Below are 21444 nucleotides of genomic sequence, written 5' to 3'. Positions count from 1 at the left end.
ATACATCCTGGGATTTTTAATGACCACAGAGAGTCAGGACCTCAATTTAACATCTGAGATTCAGTACAGAATCTTTAGGCCTGCAATCCAAAGATTAAAAGAATTTTGTAATGTTAATCACTGTAAATGAAATGGAAATGGAGTAACTGAATAGTTTATCTTGTCTTGGTATGTTGCATCAGATTCAGCTGTGTAAACATGGCTAATCTGTTCCATGCGTAGGAATAATATGATTATAATTATCTTTATTTATAAAAAATTATTCACAATATGGATGAATCCAAATCTTGGGTCCAGATCTAGACTGCAGTCTGCTAATTGGTGACTCCCCCCATCCTTGTAAGGAGCTCCGTAGAGGACGTGACCACTACTAGGCACTCGCTCTGGGAGTGTCGACATTACACAGTCCTTTCCACAGATACGGATTCTGTGCTTTCATTCGCTGTTTAGACTAATGAAACAGATGCCCAGGGTGCACATTCCCTTTTATGAATGTGCTATCTTATGCTATCTTTACCATTGATCGTCTGCTTTCTTTGGTGTAGAGTGTCCATAATATACAGCTTATCTGACTACAGATGGCAGAGAAATGGCAAATCTGTCTGTCGCAGCCTTTGACGAACGGTGAACCTGCAGCCTCTGTGAAATGAAAACAATACCCACCTTTATTTGGACACAAATTAACACATCTTTGCACATTCATCATTTCACACGAGGACCTGTTCAATTATTCATGGCCGTGGACCGCAATGGTGTTATCTAAGGAACGTGGGATTCTGCATTTTTACTGATGTTGTTTGAAAGGAACTGATTGGCACTAAAGCTTCCTCTTATCTCAACCTCTCCTCTGCTTGCACTACAACAGTATACAGAAGGATGATTAAAGGGACATTATTCTGAAACCTGTGCAATGTCTTGATATGATTTGGGTGTGAATATCAACCTGAGAAGTAAAGACAAGATAATATTTACATTTCATTTAGACTTAATAAAGTCTTGGTATCTCAGGAACAGTTTAATGCAGTGATAATGTCAGATTTATTAGTCTTTTTTTCCTGACAAGAGAAATAGACATTTCAGTATTAATATGTGAGAGCCATATGCTGCCTGCCTAGAAGTACAGATGAAAGACAACACAATATTTTATGACGGCTAAACATTTAAATTCATCATAGAGAAACGTTAAACAAAAATGACACTGGGATGAACTGCATAAAATAATTTTTTAAAATGTATGCTTGGTTTACCTTGCATAATGTTTTATTTATAAGATGAAACATGATCAAAATACAGTAAAAACAGTAATATTGTGAAATATTATCACACTTTAAAACATGTTTTATAGATTAATATAGCCTATTTTAAAATGTAAAACCGTTGTGCTGCTTAATACTTTTGTGGAAACTGATACATTTTTCGAGGGTTCTTTGGTGAATGGAAAGCTTAAAGGTGCTAAAGAGGATCTTTTCGTCGACTGAGAAACCAAAGAATGTTACTGAGTTTTTGAAATGAGCGCATGCGTAAGAACAACCCCCCTCCTTCACAGCTCATTTCAAGGGAACGCCTCCCAATACTCCTGTCTCCTGACAAAAACATTGCATGCGGCGCCTGTAGAGTGTGGAAAGTTACTGGAGCGCGCAGCCGCACACGTCTCGCACAAGGAACGTCATGGCACTGATTGACAAGCCAGAGGGCTGATGTTTTTAAGGCCCTACCTCGTGCACAGATGATGTATATTAATATTATTCCTTTCAGTGCACCTAATAAATAGTCTTTTATCAGTTAGTAAAGACAGTTTCAAGTAATATTGCAAAAAATATATAAAACAAAACATTTTAGCACCTTTAAAAGAACAGCATTAATTTTGAAATATAAATATTTTGTAACAATATAAATGTCTTTACTGACACGTTTGATCAATTCAGTATATCATTGCTGATTAAAATTCTTCTTTTCTTTTAAACTTCTGAATGTTAGAGTATTTTTTAAATCATTACAGTTTTTTTAAGGCAAAGTTCAGTGAACCCAAAAAGAATATTTAATATTTAAGCCATATGGAATTTATGAATATCTTTGCATTATATAACAAAATATCCAGCCAACTGCCATTTATTTAAAAAAATACAATTTATTTCATTTTTTCAATTAAAAAATTTCACAAAAAAATTGGCTACAGTCAACCAGACAGTTCATACAAGTTTGGAACAACTGGAGATGCTTTGCTTATGAAAAACGCAAGACGCAGGCAATGAAAAAAACGCAAAGTGTCGAGACATGTTTTTTAAAAGTTTAACTGATTTTAACTTGAGTATCGAGTAGGCCCTATTTACACTAGTGCATTTTTGCTTTAAAACAGCGTTTTAAAATTAAAACAATCCTCGTCTACACTGGCATTGCCTCAGCATTTCAGAAACGATCTCCGTCTACACTACATGGCCGAAAATGCAGGACTGTTCATGCACACTGGGGATGCGTGTAAAAGTGTAAACAGTTGCTATTTTGCACATGTAGGCAGCTGCAGTATTAAAAAAAAAAATCTGAATTTAACTGCACAATGGCTGCTAAAAATGACAACAAAGCCAGCAAAGTTTGCAGTTCATTCTCCATGTTATTGTTTACACGGCTGTCAAGGATACGCAGAGTGAACGTGGGCAGCCATGCCATCGTTTTCAAAAGTCTCCGTTTTGGTCAGTTTTTACTGAATTCAAACTAAAATGCCAGGGTCTGCAGCATTTTCGAGGTTCGAAATCACCAGTGTAGTGTAAACGGCAGGCGTAACCATTGCAAAACGTATGCATTTTAAAACAAAAACGCACTAGTGTAAACGGGGCCTTAGAATGCCGTGTCATGCGAGAGATGCTGCAACAGATGCAAGACGTGAGTGCAACTGTCATACAAGTCTGTCTAGCGTTTACATAGAAAAAAAAAACGGAAAAGTAGCGCATTGGAATGGAAAAACGCATTCTGTGTGAACCCACAGAGAAAGTGCTTTTTGCGTACTTGTGTTTTCAGTTGTTCCTAATTTTTTTCATAAATTTAGAATACATTTTAGTATGAAAGTTTTCAGGGAATCGTGATTTGTGAAAACCTTCTTACACAGATTTCACGCACAAAATTTGTCCGTACAGATGTTTAGTGAATGAAACCCAATATTTTGAAAGTCACTTCAGTCTAGAAATGTAATTATATGGACAGAAAACTCAAAACATCTTTTGTGTTCCACAGAATAAAGTCATACAGGTTTAGAATGACATGGGAGTAAATGATGACAGAATTTTTCATTTGGGGTAAACTCTCCCCTTAGTTGTGAATTGAGTGACCAAACACTTTTTAGTGCTGCTGAACTAGTCTAGATATTGTTTTAATAATAAGCTTTTATCTCTGTATCAATTTTAAACTTGAATGTAATACTATTCACTGTGCAATGATTCATTCAGTGAGGAGAGACTGGACAGTGTGTGTAAGCTTTGTATTCTGTCTCTCTCACTCATACAAGAAAGTGATCACTCCAGCAGCTCAAGCACATAATAACCATGGCAGCCAACTCCAGAACAGAGTGTCACAGCGGTAAAGATGGGCGTTCACGCACCTCTAGTCACTGCTGGCTGCTTTACTGTACACTTTCTGATGCAGATGGCTTGTAAAGCCTCCTCCATTAAGCACAACTGAGTATTTTGGACAACATGATGAATAACATCTCACTCAATGGGCCAGTGAGTCATAACTGTAGAAAGATGCTGTTCAGCAGAATTCCAAAGATGCTGTTTTCCCTGAGGAGGAAATAAAACACAAGTCTCATCAAAATGAACCATGTCTCTTGAGTCACCGTTTATCAGCTTTGATCAGGACCAGAGCTTATAAAACTTGGTGAGGTGTGACTTACCAGAGGGTCTGGATTTGTAATCACAAACAGATTCATTACGGGGGGCTGCACGTGACACGCACTGGAGCGCGAGCCATTGACGGACACTTCCATGCGCAAGCTACTCCATTAGCCCACTTCCGACTGTATCCTCCAGAGTCATGAATACATAAAGATGTAGTGACGAGATAAAGGCATTTGCATGCCTTGGTGAGCACTTCCTATTCTGCATGTGAAACCAGTGTCCTATCGTATCTGGGTAAGAAGTGCTTCACATGTCAAGATACATTATAGCTGGTTAACATAAAAATGCACTGCAGCCCTAAAGAGGATTGATAGCACACTGTAAGCCATTTTTTTAAATAATGAACTCCCAGAAAACACACTTTTCAAATGCACTTGTTTATGTAATTTGTACATAATAGATATGAAAGTTGTCATTTCTGTCCTATTTTTATTTACTTAATTTTAGAAGTCATGAACAGTTCAGCTTAATTTTCACACCAAGCATTTTGTCTCCTAAAATACAGATTGATTAGAATTGATACAGCAAAAAATATTCTGTTCACAAGTGATATTTACATTAGAGATGCATCAATATATCAGCCAATAATCGATATTGGCCGATAAAAGCACACTTTCACACTATCGGCCAATGGTTTAAAAACAGCTGATATATAACAGTCAGGGCCGATTTATCCTGTCAATCAAAAAAAGGTAGGAAAATGCACTGAATTTGTGATATTATCTTAATATCTTCAGAATTTATATTAATATTGTGTTAATATTAATTTGAGTAATGTGTTTGTTTATAACTGATACCAGTTACTTTGAAACAAGTTGTTGAATGAGAGAATAAAGTTTTTATTTGCATTTCTTTCAAAATAGAATAATTAAAAATATAATCATTAATTCAAATAAAATTATCATTAAAGAAGGTATAAAAGACAGAACCCCCAAACTGTCGGTATCATTATCGGCAGATATCACTCTGAAAAATCGCATCGTATCGGTGAAGAAATTTAGTATCATGCATCTCTAATTTACATTTATATTTTTCTTTGTTTTATTCGCATATTTCACATTTCATCTCAAGCTTTTCAATGTTTCTCTCTCCTTGGTAAACAAGTATACTAACTTTTGATAAAACTTTATTAGTGGAAAATTTGTTGGTTTTGGTGGTCATTTCACTCAGATTTTTATAGTATGTAATATTGTATATTAAATTTAATATTTCAGAATTTTGGATTTTCATAGTTTAAGATTAAAAATCTGGGCCTGGTATAAGAGTATAAAACCATAATATAGTAAAACTAAAATATAGTAATAAAGTCAAACATACATAAAAATTGAGAAGTGAAAAGACATGATAATAAAAAGTTTTAATAAATCATCACCTGGCATGTGTCAATTGAAGAAAACACTGAAGGATGTCATTTACTTTACATACTGCACATACAAACTCTGCTCATTTTTCCTGGGTGGATTGACAGGGATACTTAGGATTGTGACGTTTAGCCATAACCGATGCTTTTCTCCTTTATTTCAGGAATGACAGCGGCTGCTTCTCTGGTGTCACTAGCCTGGGCTCTGGCCTCCTACCAGAAGGCCTTGCGTGATTCCCGCGACGACAAGAAGCCCATCAGCTACCTTGCGGTCATCATTCAGTTCTGCTGGCACTTCTTTACCATTGCCGCACGCGTGGTGACCTTCGCTCTCTTCGCTTCTGTGTTTCAGCTCTACTTCGGCATCTTCATTGTGCTGCACTGGTGCATCATGACCTTCTGGATCGTACACTGCGAGACCGAATTCTGCATCACCAAGTGGGAGGAGATCGTCTTTGACATGGTGGTGGGCATCATCTACATCTTCAGCTGGTTTAATGTGAAAGAGGGACGCACCCGCTGCCGCCTCTTCATCTACTACTTCATGATCCTGTTGGAAAACACAGCCCTGAGTGCGCTGTGGTACCTGTATCGCTCACCACTCAGCACGGACGCCTTCGCTGTCCCTGCCCTGTGCGTCATCTTCTCCAGCTTCTTCACTGGCATCGTCTTCATGCTCATGTACTACGCTTTCTTTCATCCCAACGGGCCGCGCTTTGGCCGCTCAGCCAGCCTGGTCCAGCTCGAGGACCCCACTTCTACCTTTACGCTGCCCCCTGAAGGTGCCACCAACTCCCTGCGCTCCAACCGCGGAGGCACTTTGGCCAGGGACGCTGACCGCGAGGCCAAGTACAGCGAGCGGGACGGCTGCGTGCCTGTCTTTCAGGTGCGGCCCACCGCGCCCTCCACACCTTCCTCTCGAGCCCCACGCCTTGAGGAGACGGTCATTAAAATAGACTTGTGCAGGAATCGCTATCCTGCCTGGGAGAGGCATGTGCTGGACAGGAGTATACGTAAAGCCATTCTGGCCATCGACTCATCTCCGACCCCGCCGCGCCTCCAGTATAAAGACGACACATTGGTTCAAGAGCGTCTGGAGTACGAGACCACCTTGTAGCCTGGGATGTGGAAACCCACAAACATGAACACATTACCGTCCGCTTGAATAAACAGCAGGACTGTGGCAATAACGTTCCTAGCGTACATAGCATCTAGCCATGATGTTGATTGTCATGGACAAACAAATATAGGCACAACATATTTGTGGACAGATGAAATAATCAATCTTTTTTAAGCCGTTCTCTCGTTGCATTTTATTTTTTATTACTTCTGTCTTGTCAGGGAATATCTGGGTTTCTAAAATTCATTGCACTGGCTGATATAGACCACTAACCCCTCGCTCCATTCCCAGAGTTGACTGTCCTCGGGCTAACGTCTATAAACTGCAAGAGGACGTCCAGAACACTTCACAGTTTTTCTCTTGCTGTAACTGCAAAACAAAGGCCTTTCCCTTTGAAACCAAGCATCCAGTGCACAGAAACGGCATTAAAACCGACCGACTGCTAACGCACTGGAGAAACAGTTGTCCAAATATCAAATTGATGGTACACGCATTAAAAAAAATTGCTGATTAGACTCGAGACGTCCTTGTTTAGGGTGCTGTAACCTATTAGTAGTGTTTCATCAGCAGCTCTGTACCAGTGCCAAACGCTCCGCTCACACTGACTCCACGCTGAACTGTGGCTCGACCACAAACTGTATATATAAAAACAGGGCAGCATTTCAACCATCTACTTGAATCCTGTACAAAGAAAAAAGACGAGAAAAGAAAGTATGCGATCATCACAAGTGTCCAAGCCACTTGGGATGACAAAACAGGGAGAACACACGTTCGCTTTCTTCTTTGGGAGAAGACGATAGGCCAAGAAAACACTTCCTGGCAGCTCCCTTTGGAGATCTGGCCTCATTCACCTTACCGCTGTGGGCTGACCAAGGATCCGTTTGGTTAACAGCAAAGTGGAGGGCACAGACCACCAAATTCACACAGTGTCCGCCAAACTGTACTCGACAGAACCAGGATGCGCTTCATCTTCTAGGTTAAAGATACAGTGTTCTTCTAGGCTGGGTCAGGTTTTGGTGTGTCTGTGTTTTGTGTACTATATCAATACAGAAAAGTGAGTTAAAGGTGCACGTACACACAATAAACGGGGGCCAGTTTTCAGCACCTCAACGCATCTGGAAAGCCACCGAAGTGTACTATTCCAAACTCTGTAGTGCAATCAAGACTTTCTCCATGAGGCTCTACAATTGCCAACTCACGGTCTACAAATCAAAGTGTTAGGGATAACTGGTCTGTGACAGAGCGCATACTAGCTCTGAATGACACTCTACTGTTCAACAAATCACATCTGCCTAAAAGAGCACTGTATCTTTAAATCTGCCAAAAGCATCCTTTATATATGAAAGTGTTGGAGTTTTAAACTTTCCGTTCAGTTGCAAGTGCTTCTTTGTGTCTTTATGTCGAATATCTGAAGGCATTTATGGGACGTGGAGGTGAGGGTGGAAAAATAAAAACAAAACAAGCACAAAACTTGTCACAGGAAGGAGTCTCAGCACACTAAAGGATTTACTCGGTTGTTGTTACACTCTCGTTGAGAGACGAGATGAAATTTTACTGCGAAAGAAGCTAGATGTGCCTGTGGTGGATAGTTTGCGATTTTGAAAACGTGGGGAAAAATATTGTTTTATGTGTAACATTTTATATACTCCATTTTCTTCTGGTTTTCTTTTGTTTTTTGATGGATTTTAAAGGTGTCTTACAAAATATTTGATTTTAAGGTGCACATTTTTTTCTTCTTTTTTTTTTGCTTAATGCCATTTAACTGTGTGGAGATGACTGATATAGGACATTTAGATTAGTTTTGCTTCAGTTGGTCAAATCTGAACTGTAATTTGGATTTTATTGTAGCTTTGAAACACTCCTGAAGTGCTGTAATGTCCTATTATCGGTGGCAAATGAACTGAAAGCATAGTTGTTTTAGCCCACAGCGATCCGCACACATGCAGATGAAGATCCTAATTGTGTTGCAAATAAAAAAAGAAAATAGAACAGAAAAAAATGATTTAGATGAGATCGTATGAATCTATAACCAGTACCACAGTGAAACGTAGACCTGTATATTTTAGCTATTTTGCAACTTTCCTATCCCATCTCCCCCCTAACCCCCAATATTTTCATTTCTCTATGTGATGGATGAGGATGATACTTTGTCTCTTGGCAAAATTTTCCAAAATAGCCCTGTCCCCTGTAGTCAGAGCACAAAAAAACTTGTGTTAGCACACTAATTCTGCAATTTTCACATTTAAATTGCTGCACCACCTACACAAGACCATTTTTGAAGGAAAACGAGTGTTATATCGCACAAATCTGTGTTATTACACATTGATGCTTTTTCGAAATCATCACACTTTTTTTAGTTTTCCCATATTACCGTCATATTTTTATTTCAGTGATACCCCAAGCATTTTGGTTCAGTTGATTCAGAGGAGCTTACTAATGGCAAAACTGGCTGTGTTTTTGTGGTTTTGGTGACATTCATCTTTATCCAGCCCTTTAACAGGTGCGAGGCCTCAATAATTTTTAACATTTAAATCATTTGTTCAGCACATGCGGAATGAATTAAGGTCTTTACCCAAAACCCTGTGTGGGACTGATGTTTGCTGAATTCACCACACAGATTATTAATAGCAATGATTAAAGTCCTGATGAAACGGAAGTAGCTGCAGATTTTTCTTCCGTATTGTGACGTACATCCGAGTGAAACGGATTAACGAAAAAGAAAAAAAAATGTAGGACAGGACTTGGTTGTTGACTGGATTTTGAGATGTGGCCGTTGAACTCAAAAATGGAAGCAGATGAACACAAGCTTGCAGAGACGGGTGGACGAGTGGAAAATTCAAGTATAAGTCACCAGAGAGAAGTCTGTTTTGACATTTTGATTAAAACTTATGGTAAAATAAAAAAAGAAAGAAAGAAACATAATGAATCCCAGCAAGCAATTTTGCGCATAAAAGAATAATAACAGTCCAATAGCAGTCCAAACACAGCCCTGTCTAGGCTAAAACAAGGCAAAATTTGGGCTTTCAGTGAAACTTTAATAGACCAAATGAAAACTTTGCTTAAATGATGAAATAAATTCAAGGTTATTTTGGCTAGAAGTGGGTTACTCATAGCCAGACTATATCGGGTCTATAGTTATCGCTTGCTGGGATTGTTTACAAAAATATCTATAACATGGATTTAGAAAATGTCATGCCTTCCGTAATAAAGAAGCTATAGAGTGCCTCAGGGATGACGCATTTTTGTAGGCAAAACCCGGAAGCGAGTTAGCATTTTAGGACTTCCGGTTCCAACGCCATAGGGTTTTTTGAATGGGTTTTTGCTAAATCGCCTGAAATAAGGTCTGTGGTTAACAAAGCCTCTAAATACTTTCACGTTTTGATCTATGACAAAACACACCAGTTATAACCCGCTTGTGATTTTTTTAAACTTTTACTGTGTCTTTAAATCGGCGGTTGCTAACAAATTGCTAAAAGGGACTACTTCCTTTGGCGGGGACTTTAGACGTCATCATTAAAAACGGGACATTTGGACAGCATTTCTCATGAAAAAGTGGATAAGTATTCATAACAGCACAGATCATAATCAGCGAGCATGTTTTTAAATAACGTAGTTTTTTAAAATACAGTTTGAGGAAGCTTGGTGGTGACGACGTTGATCTGAGACATGGTGTGCTGTAGTCCGTTTATTGCCAACTGTTAGCCTTTTATATCTGACGACTTTATTTAGGCTTCAGAATCTATAAATGTTGTGTTAACTTGTAAAGATTATCTTGATAGACAAAACGTCTAAGTGTCACAACCCTGTGTTAAACACAGCTTATTTTCTGCGATTTTCCAAAAGTCTATGGGAAAAATGCATAGGCTTTCGATCGAGAGAACCTGTGCGCCGCTAACTTCCGGGTTGGCCTACAAAAACGCGTCATCCCTGGGGCACTCTATTCGCGCTGTTTACATTTTAAAAGGTACTTATGCCGCGTTCCAGGCAACCCGTAACCCGCGTTTTTACAACCTTCTACCCGAGAAAGTGCACTGGAACAGCAGTCAAAGCCGTGACTTCCCACCCGTGAACTCTACTAGATCGATGTTCTCCCAGTTACGGGTTCTGACGTCACATAGCCCGCGAAACAACAATGGCAACCCCTACGGATGCGGTGTTTATGCAAGTACACGGTAAAATAAAAGGTATAACAGCTTCTTTTGCCTTATGCGCCGTTTTCCTCCTCTGTTTCTCTCAAATAAGTAAGCACCTTTAGATAGAAATAATAGAAATAAATGTTAATGAGCATAAACCCCGTATGGTCCACAAAGTTGGTTTGTTTACATTTTTACGCTGTTTGGCGTGATTTTCCTGGAACCTTACAACGTCATGAGTCGTGATTTGAAGTCGTGATTTACGGGCTCAAAAACCTGCCTGGAACGCAGCATTTAGACCTATGTCCTAGTTTAAAGATGGCGGCGATAGATGCCCAAAGGTGCGTGAAAACATTTTAAAGCTAATCATGATGTTACAAAAACTAGGCCTATGTATTTTTGTTTTGCACTTCCAGCTTTATTTTTGTATTTATGTTTTATCAGTAAACCTGATATCATAGCCCACCATTTCTTCGCTCTGGAAAGATTTCAATTCATACCTGTAACCTACCTCAAAGCGGTATTTTAAACAGACCACTCTCCAGCCCTAGTTGTTGTTGTAGTACGAAGGAATTTATTGCATTGGAGTCCCAGTGGATGAGCAGAGGAGTTGAAGGTTGTTCTGTTTATTACCGGTACACCAGTAGAGCTGAGCTCAAATACAGGAATTATTTTACAACTAAGTTACTCACAGCAGGAGAACATTCAATTCATGCAAGCTGATTCAGTTTTATTTGCCTTAACCGACGCTCGCCTTTTGTGGATTCATTATTCGTAACTGACATTTTCTGTTTGTTTCTTTTGGTTTAGTTTTAGTCGTGCATATGATAGTATGATGACGTTGCATTATCGACAAGAGTACTTACTGTGCTTATACTGCAAGCAGACAAAAAAAAAAAAAAGGAAAACGAAATAGGATATGCAGACAAACAATCAAAATGACGACCCAAATTGTCACGGGTCACAGGCCGTACTGTTACACGATTGTGAGCATTTTTAATTGTAATATCCGTGAGGGAAAACTGAATGAGTTGAAGAGCTGAAATTAACAGTGGGACTTGCTTTTTTGATTCATCTGAGAAGCTTATTTTGTTGAATAAACAAATTGATGATCCTCCCTCACCTGTAGACATATAGATGCTTAGATAAACTAGAATGCCATAGATGGAGGAAAAAATACATTTAGATAAATGATAATCGGTGGTTATTTATAAAGCACGATATTAGTACAAGCACAGTAATTGAATGAACTCGGTGACGTTCAGTTCAGCGTTCATATACAATGTACAGACTTTACTGGTATTTCAGTTGCAACGGAAGTTCCATAGTGACTTGCAAAAGGCTATTTAACTGTAAATAAATGTATGCAAATGTACATGTGTAAAAGAACATTCCTTTCTGAGTCCTGATCGTGAAGGGTGTCTATTGACTAGAGATTGGCAGTAACATATGACATAATACAGATAAAACTAGTGTGGTGTATGTGATGTATTAAATGACATAAAAAAAGAGCAAAAAAAAACAAAAAACTGCTTATTATTGGTCTCTTAAGTTGTATCGTGTGATGAAAGTCTGAAGTGCGTAAAATGCATCAAATCTGTTATCTGATTTTATTGTAAATTGAAGAGTAAAAACAAAAAGAACGTTACATTTTTGTACATATTGGATTTTTGTAAATTTTTATTTGATTCTAATGCAACACAAAGTACCAAATTCATTTAATAAAGTACACTGTGGTCATTTTATGAGAGTTCCTTGCTGACTTCTTTCGGATTTGCAGTTAATGTGTGAATAAGGTCCATTTGAATTTCCAGAATGTCAGCAACTATTTCAAGGTTGAGAGAAAAAGCAATGGCGGTCACAACAAATGCAAGCCATGGGGATTCGTTTGTCTGAATATGTATTCTCACACATCGTATGATTTAAGGTTTCACTCCTTAATTAGAAGACACTGAATTCTGAAATTATGAGCACATGTATAATGCAAGGCGAAATCATGAATAATAAATACTTATATATATATATATATATATATATATATAATAAAAATTTTTTCCATGTGATTTTGGGGGTGGGGTGGGGGATTTACAATGGAAGCACAGATGTTGTAAGTCAATTCCAAACAGATTTATAAATAGCAAGACTGGTGCATTTGCATATCATACACCAAACACACCGGATGTGAAGAGATCATAGGACAATATGACGAGGACTGTGCTCATGCTGACACTTGATCTTTGTCACACACAAGATATTTTCTCCCAAAGGATCATGGGAGCACAAAAGTGCATTAAAACAGTTTTTACCAACACTGAATCCATAGGAATATGCAGTTTTATTGTGAATAATAAAATCCCTTGTAAAATTACAGATTTGATAACTTATTAGACGAAATAGCATTTAATGTACTAGTAAATCCATACATTTCAGGAATGTTACAAAATTAATTCTGTAAGACCTTTATGCTGTCTCTATAAAATCATTAGAGTTTGCATACTTTTTTTTATAACCAGAATGTTATAATATGCTCTGAGAACAGGGCAAACCGGTATCAAACAGACAGCAGTTCGCCTCTGACAGTTAATACAGACTAAAACGTGTAAGTATTCAACATCAGAGAACAAATGTTCAAGAATGTTTCTCTTATCATTATTAAGTGTGCTTACAAAATCCCAAAAATCACAGTATCCACAATGTTTAATTAATTCCTTCAGATAGGTTATTCACAAATTCACCTAAACGAACTTAGCTTGCCCTCCTCAACGGAGGCTCAAACCCGAGGCTTGGCTCAAGCTCCGATCTCAACCCCCCCATAAGCGTACTATGTACAGGGAGAATTAGAGAAATAGAGGATACGCTCGTAATGATGACTGACAGAACTGAACAATTAAGCTTCTCCCAAACCTAAATTTGGAACGTAATATAATATTATTGATTTCCAGGAGATAATTTTTTTTATTAAAAGGACATAAAAAACTAACCAAAGGCTTTGTGGACAAACTATTTGGCAGTGGTCCTTTGATTAAAACCAACGTGTGCAAAAAAACAAAACAAAAACAAATTATCCACACAAAACTCAAGAACACACACACTCTTCAACATGCACAAGACTACATGTGACCAGACATTACAAAGACATGCACCATTATTTGATATGCAACATTGATACACATGCTGATACATCCCCTATATCATCAGTAGTTGCTAATCCCATGGTGTAACAATATTATAAAGTCTCCAGTATTATTCAGAATTATGCCTGAAGCATATTCATTTGTTCAGTCTGAGAGAAGGCAAGTGTGCTAATCTTCTTTGTGTTCCCTTTGGAATCGCTCCAAAAGAGCTCGGAGGACGTTTCCAGGTATCTTCTGGTGTTTGTCGATAAGTGCTTGAACTGCCTGTTGCACCTGAACAGATGGGTTGGATTGAAGAAAATACACTGAATATGAGATATTTATGAAGTCAATAGTTAAAACAAACCGACTCAACAGATGCAAGAATTGAACATGCGACATCTTCACTGTTAAACTAAAAAGTAATTCCATTCAAAAAGTGAAACTTGTATATTATATTCATTCATTACACACAGACTGATATATTTCAAATGTTTATTTCTTTTAATTTTGTGATTATAACTGACAACTAAAGAAAATCCCAAATTCAGTATCTCAGAAAATTAGAATATTGTGAAAAGGTTCAATATTGAAGTGCCACACTCTAATCAGCTAATTAACTCAAAACACCTGCAAAGGCCTTTAAATGGTCTCTCAGTCTAGTTCTGTAGGCTACACAATCATGGGGAAGACTGCGGACTTAACAGTTGTCCAAAAGACGACCATTGACACCTTGCACAAGGAGGGCAAGACACAAAAGTTCATTGCAAAAAAGGCTGGCTGTTCACAGAGCTCTGTGTCCAAGCACAATAATATTAATAGAGAGGCGAAGGGAAGGAAAAGATGTGGTAGAAAAAAAGTGTACAAGCAATAGGGATAACCGCACCCTGGAGAGGATTGTGAAACAAAACCCATTAAAAAATGTGGGGAGATTCACAAAGAGTGGACTGCAGCTGGAGTCAGTGCTTCAAGAACCACTACGCACAGACGTATGCAAGACATGGGTTTCAGCTGTCGCATTCCTTGTGTCAAGCCACTCTTGAACAACAGACAGCGTCAGAAGCGTCTCACCTGGGCTAAAGACAAAAAGGACTGGACTGCTGCTGAATGGTCCAAAGTTATTTTCTCTGATGAAAGTAAATTTTGCATTTCCTTTGGAAATCAGGGTCCCAGAGTCTGGAGGAAGAGAGGAGAGGCACACAATCCACGTTGCTTGAGGTCCAGTGTAAAGTTTCCACAGTCAGTGATGGTTTGGGGTGCCATGTCATCTGCTGGTGTTGGTCCACTGTGTTTTCTGAGGTCCAAGGTCAACGCAGCCGTATACCAGGAAGTTTTAGAGCACTTCATGCTTCCTGCTGCTGACCAACTTTATGGAGATGCAGATTACATTTTCCAAAAGGATTTGGCACCTGCACACAGTGCCAAAGCTAACAGTACCTGGTTTAATGACCATGGTAGCCCTGTTCTTAATTGGCCAGCAAACTCGCCTGACTTTAACCCCATAGAAAATCTATGGGGTATTGTGAAGAGGAAGATGCGATATGCCAGACCCAACAATGCAGTAGAGCTGAAGGCCACTATCAGAGCAACCTGGGCTCTCATAACACCTGAGCAGTGCCACAGACTGATCGACTCCATGCCACGCCGCATTGCTGCAGTAATTCAGGCAAAAGGAGCTCCAACTAAGTATTGAGTGCTGTACATGCTCATACTTTTCATGTTCATACTTTTCAGTTGGCCAAGATTTCTAAAAATCCTTTCTTTGTATTGGTCAAGTAATATTCTAATTTTCTGAGATACTGAATTTGGGATTTTCCTTAGTTGTCAGTTATAATCATCAAAATTATCACAAATAAACATTTGAAATATATCAGTCTGTGTGTAATGAATAAATATAATATACAAATTTCACTTTTTGAATGGAATTAGTGAAATAAATCAACTTTTTGATGATATTCTAATTATATGACCAGCACCTGTATATATTACAGTGTGTGTGTGTGTGTTTTTGTGACATTTCAGAACACAAATTTGTATAATGACATGGGTATGAGTGACATAGGCATTACAAGTAGAGGGTGACTTATGAGGACATTACCCCATGTCCCCATTTTTCAAAAGGCTTATAAATCATACAGTGAGTTTTTTTTGAGGAAGTAAAAACGTGCAATTTTCTGTGATGGGTAGGTTTAGGGGCAGGGGTAGTGTAAGGTGATAGAAAATACGGTTTGTACAGTATAAAAACCATTATGCCATATATAATAAATATATAATATTATATATATATTATATATATATATATAAAAACACACACACACACACACACATGTATATCATTCAAAAAGTTGGGGTCAGTAATTTTCTTTTAATCAATCAAGTGACACTAAAAACATTTAAAATGTTACAATAAATTTCCATTTCAAATAAATGCTGTTCTTTTGAACTTTAATTAATCAAAGAATCCTGAAAATGAAACTGTACTGTACTTCTCTCAAAAATATTAAGAAAAATGTGTTAACATTGATAAAAAAAAATGTTTTGAGCAGCAAATCAGCATATTAGAATGATTTCTGAAGGATCATGTGACACTAAAGACTGATGGTTTCAAACTTTTGAATGGTGCTGAAATAAATAAATGAAACACATATACATACAATAAAAGGTTGAAATGTTGAGTATAAAACTTTAAAGCCCTACTTAGACATCTCCAACATCCATTCTGAAAACAAAAAAATCTCATCAAATTTTAAAGAAGGGAGTTTTTACCTGAGGTTAGCATGTGATGAAATGAAGGGACAGACTCGGCTACTGTTCTTATGAACCGATTTTTCTTAAAAAACATAATACACCAAACTTTATTCACTCATATGGGGTGTCCTTTATTATACAAGCATTCTCTCACTTTGCAGACTCTGTACACCTGCATATGTGATGAATGGTGAACACCACTCTGGGGTGGAACGTGCCCTTAAGGGGACGGTGTAAACAAATGGCACTAGAGTATGTTGTGTAGTCAACAATAGGTCAGGACTTGTCGGGGCGGTCTAGAGGTTAGAACCTCTTGTAGATTTGCAAAACACCAGCTCAGCAAATACAACAAAAAGTCAGACCTTAACAGGACTAAAGAGTTCCTAAAAACAAAACTAGAGGTCTAAGGAGTCCTACCTTTTCAGCCAACTCGGCTGCATTGAGTTTGGGGTCGTACGGAATGGGGTCACCCAAGTAGGTGCGAAATTTGACTGGAAATCCTCCATAGATGGGCGCTATAGGCAGACGAAACCTCTCATACACCCATCGGTAAAATCCTGAAAGAATTTTGAGATGAATCGACTCATTTAACTCTTTCATAATGTATGTAATCTCTTTAGAGTACAACTGTGTCAAAGTTCGATGTTTTCTGTATGACTCACTTAATGTTCCTAGAGAGCGAAATCCCTCCCTCAAGTTTTGAGTAAACATTGGTATAATTGGCTGCGGGGACAAAACCAACTCTTAGAACAACAAAACCGCATGAAAGGAGCAGAATAAGAGAGACAGTCATTTACCACTTTAGAGTCAATGGCCACTTGTGCAAATCCCTTGCGTTTGCCCCAGATCAGAGGGTACGTCTCATCGCTGAACAGGGCTTCCCGTACTCCTCCAGGAGAGATGCCCAGGAGGTGGCCGTTCCGCAGGGCCTTCACACACTCCTCCTGCGGTCCGTGGATCACACTAAACACTTCCAAGAGGAGCTTAAACCCTGCCATTATACAGAGAATAGAAGCACAATTAAAGTAAAATTGAAAATCTCACCAGAGCGTGTATGACCTTGTTAAACTCACTGAAGGTAAAATATGGAAAGTATTGGCTAACTTTGGTCAGGGCATTGTAGTAATATTTCTTAAACAGGGTTTCTGCAGATTTCATCAAATCTAATTTAATGCTTTTTTAATGCCATTTTTTTTTTATTTTTAATGCCATATATATGTCGCTAAATGTATTTTTTTTTTTTTTGTATTGACATTTTAATCAGGCCCTTGTACAGCCGGGCAAGTTGCTTGCCCCTTCAAAAAATCCACGTATTCCGGACCAATTGAAAAACGTTAGTGTCGAGCCCTGACATGTTAAACCAGCACTCAAAAAATGTATTAATAATCGAGACGTTGTCTGACAAAATCACAATACACGTAAGATAAAGACAGTTGCTGTGATTTTGGCTAATGTTATATGTACATGTAAAATGATCACTCAGTCAGGTTAGAAACAGTAGTATATATTTTATTCTCTGACAAAGCGCACATCTTCAACTGAATGCGCTGCTCCTCTCAGCCACTCACTGAACATCAGACGCAGAGAGAGGTGAAAGCAAGCAATATAATCGCACTCATGCGGCAGTACTGGTGGGTCTCGGAAGCTAGATCAGGTTAACAAGTATATTTGTCACAACGCGCTTTCTTGGAAAAAAAGTCGCAAAAGGGGTCTGAAAAGATGCTAAGTTGGCAACACCGACGCAGCCTTCCAACGCCAGGTGCCAGCCTGCCGCTGTCCAAAACAGCGTTATGACAATTTTGCACCGGCCGGAGGCAATTACCAAACTGGTTCCTTGTGTGTATCACATCAATGTACATATTTTATGACAGCAAATCAAAGTTGTTAATTATGAAGGCTATATTCAAAATAAACTGATAGTTTTGAAGAAAAATAATACTATCTAAAAAAAATGAATGCCTGTAGGAATAAAATTTAATACTTTTTAATGTCATTTAAGGCCTTAATTTTCGCAAAATCCATTTAATGACTTTTAATGCCCCGCGGATACCCTGTTAAAAATAATATATATTTATATACAGATTTTAAGGTTTAAATAAAATCATTTGTGTTAAAGGGTTAATTCAGAATGAAATTTCTGTCATTACTCACTCACCCTCATGTCGTTCCACACCCGTAAGACCTTCGTTCATCTTCGGAACACAAATTAAGATATTTTTTGATGAAATCCGAGAGCTTTCTGATCTCCCTATACACAGCAAAGTCATAACAAATTTCAAGGCCCAGAAAGGTAGTAAAGACATTGGTAAAATAGTCCATGTGACTACAGTGTTTTGACCTTAAATCTTACGAAGTGACGAGAACAACAGACAAACAAAAATAATGACTTTATTCAACAATTTCTTCTCTTCCCTGTCAGTCTCGGTATTGGCCGATGCTGTACACGTGAGCAGATGACGTGCTGCGTGTGTTTCTGACGTGGGAGCTGGCCTTTAATGAGTCAGCGTTCTGACATTGAACACAAAGCACTGCACGCTGTTTACAATGTCAACAGCATAGGAAATTGTTGAATAAAGTCGTTATTTTTGTTTTTGCGCACAAAAAGAATTCTTGTCACTTCATAACCACCGTTGACTATTTTAACAATGTCTTTAATACATTTCTGGGTCTTGAAAGGTGCAATGATGTTGCTGCCTATGGGTGGTTCAGATACCTCTCAGATTTCATCAAAAATATCTTAATTTGTGTTCTGAAGAAGAACAAAGGTCTTTCGGGGTTGGAAGGAGTACTTAATGACAGAAAATTTATGGATGAACCAACCCTTTAAGTTAAAATGTTGATATTTTAAAATGAATGCCAGATAAAGTTGTAGGACATGTTTTTTCCCAAAATTCAGAGAATCACAATGAAATTAGGTATTGAGTAATGACTCTGTCATGAGCAAAATGAGGCTGACTGATCACTTCATTCCAGTATGAAAGTAGTTTTTACCTGGGACCTTGAACAGAAAATGATCTGCCACCGAATGACAAGTTCTTCCCTTCTGAATGATAACACTTGCCAAGAAATAATAATAGTCTATAGGAATTGCCCCATGATAATAGACTATGAGAGCCGGTCCTTCGTCTGGAATCTTCTCTAAACCATGGATTTCATAACCTGTCACAAAATATATACCTACTTTAATCAGGGGGAAATGATTCAACATTTTTTGTGAAGTAAGACACATTGCAACACTTTTCATGAAATAACATGGAAATGATGAATTGACATTAAAACTTAAGACAGTTATAATGTATAAGATTTCTATTTCAACTAAAATTTGGGTTCAATGATTACGGTTTCATCAAAAATATTAACCGTTTTCAACAGTGTTAATAATAGAATAGAAATGTTTCTTGAGCAGTAAATCAGCATATTAGAGTGATTTCTGAAGGATCATGTGATTGAAGACTGGAGTAATGATGCTAAAAATTCAGCTTTGCCATCAAGGGAATACATTTCTTTCAAAACCATTAAATATATATATATATATATATATATATATTGCCAAACATTTTGTTTATTTGTAACCTTTAGAAATATCATGCACTTTGTGAAATTAAACAAAAGAGATTAAAATGGTGCAATGAATCAGACAAAACGGCTATTTAGATGTTTGCTTGATAAAAACTGAGCAAGTTACGCGTTTTAAAATTGCAATTTAATGCCACAAACATCAGACCATCATTATTTGTTTTGTCAAAGGATAAGACGGTTTAAAGCTGAGAGAAAAACGGCAATCTATGTAGAATATGTCAGATCTTACATTTTGTCTTTAGACATTACTTTTTAATTATGCTTTGACTATTCCCATCCATCATTCAAAGATCAAATTATCAGCACAGTGGATGCAAAATATGACCACAATGAAAAAAATTCAAAAAGGGATTCATTTAATTTAAACAAGATAACGATCCACTTGCAGATAACAAGCCAAATCCATTACATACCGTGCCAAATAGCTCCATGTCCATCCCATAGGGTTGCCAAAGTTTTCCTCGCACCATCCCACAGGTTATTGGAATAAGCTTCCCTCAGCTGGATCTTGCGTTTGTACACATGGAGGAAGAGTATGGATAGATAGAGGAGGATAACTATGAGAAAAGGCAGGATGAAGACCACTGCTAGAGGCGTGAAAACCCACAGCAAATACTCCAAGAAACTGAGGTAGTCCTCGAGCTGCCCAAGCCCTACCCACTCCTCCCAGACATGAACTAAGCAGGAGAGGAGGCTGACGGATCCATTCTCAAACAGACAGGACTCATTCCCACTGGACATGCTGCTTCACTGTTCGCCTCTCCCAGTGGATGATGGGCTGAGCAAGGCAAAACTCTGCCAAAGGGCAGACCTGGACATGAAAGACAATGTCAACATTGGACATTAAGATGGCATTAAAGCTGAAGTGTGTCATTTTTATGATATTAAAACACTATCCCAGATTAATATGCAGTCAACCTTTGGTAGAAGGAAAAAAAAAACACGAACCTTCTCCAGCGGAAATATGATCCTCGGCCAAACATACCAACCTCACATCAGTGCCCTAAAATTAAATGATATTTATAGCTAAGTTACACCTGCTCATTCACAGGTGAGACTGCTGTAAACGTCAATGTCATTTAAAATTTAAATAAACACTGTCAAATGCATGCAAGATAACAAGAAAAAACACCTCTCTGTTTTACGTTACACTTGAACAGTGCATAACGACCATAGATAAACAAACCTTACAACAGATTTTGCGTTTTAAAGCTGTCTCCAAGAAATTACACTTCTTCAAAATTACTCTAAAAACGAATGTTTTGGAAGAACCTTTTAAAATAAGCTTTTCTCAAATCTACTTACATGATGATACCTCGATGAAATAGATACTGTTGCCCTCTATAAATGTTTTCCTTCCTGACTGACACCGGCTCTCTTTACATGTGACACAAACAGGAACCCCCTCATGTCAGCGTCCGTAACTGGCCTTTAAACTTCATAATAAAAGTCTTAAAAGCCATGCTAGATTTGTAAATGTATTAAAAGACTTTTAACTTGACGG

The 21444-nt window shown here is 38.0% G+C and overlaps 2 protein-coding genes across 3 annotated transcripts in view; one reads left to right on the top strand and one right to left on the bottom strand.

The window, feature by feature from the left end:
- xkr4 (XK related 4) overlaps positions 1-7320 on the top strand; it is a 63269-nt gene extending 55949 nt beyond the window's left edge. The window contains exon 3 of the mRNA XM_067363193.1: positions 5412-7320. Coding sequence (XP_067219294.1) covers positions 5412-6364 — 953 coding nt within the window. The 3' untranslated portion in view covers positions 6365-7320. The remainder of the gene's footprint in view (positions 1-5411) is intronic.
- A 4789-nt stretch (positions 7321-12109) lies between these two features.
- Positions 12110-21336, bottom strand: tmem68 (transmembrane protein 68). Of its 2 annotated transcripts, XM_067362652.1 has the most exons (9): positions 21246-21336; positions 20889-20943; positions 20354-20751; positions 19353-19520; positions 17159-17352; positions 17024-17084; positions 16779-16918; positions 16380-16443; positions 12110-13907 (listed from the first exon to the last, which is right to left on the bottom strand). In XM_067362652.1, exons 3-9 carry the CDS (start codon positions 20679-20681, stop codon positions 13771-13773), a joined length of 1092 nt encoding a protein of 363 aa, XP_067218753.1. In that variant the 5' UTR covers positions 20682-20751; positions 20889-20943; positions 21246-21336; the 3' UTR covers positions 12110-13770. The 2 variants fall into 2 exon arrangements, with proteins under 2 accessions (XP_067218753.1, XP_067218754.1); XM_067362653.1 differs by lacking the exon at positions 16380-16443 and having other exon boundaries at positions 12113-13907.
- Positions 21337-21444: the final 108 nt, after the last annotated feature.

This window comes from Chanodichthys erythropterus, chromosome 16 (genome assembly GCF_024489055.1).
Source record: "Chanodichthys erythropterus isolate Z2021 chromosome 16, ASM2448905v1, whole genome shotgun sequence".
Lineage (NCBI taxonomy): Eukaryota > Metazoa > Chordata > Actinopteri > Cypriniformes > Xenocyprididae > Chanodichthys > Chanodichthys erythropterus.
Note: the sequence above shows the minus strand (reverse complement) of the source record. Positions and strands in the feature narration are given on the sequence as shown.

Excerpts from the sequence above, each read along its gene's own strand:
- tmem68 (XM_067362652.1), bottom strand. The coding sequence starts at position 20,681 with ATGTCCAGTGGGAATGAGTCCTGTCTGTTTGAGAATGGATCCGTCAGC. Across the intron at positions 17,353-19,352 it reads TTTTCTGTTCAAGGTCCCAG|GGTTTAAGCTCCTCTTGGAA; the intron begins GTAAAAACTACT and ends GTATAATGGCAG. Across the intron at positions 17,085-17,158 it reads TGGCCATTGACTCTAAAGTG|CCAATTATACCAATGTTTAC; the intron begins GTAAATGACTGT and ends TTGTCCCCGCAG.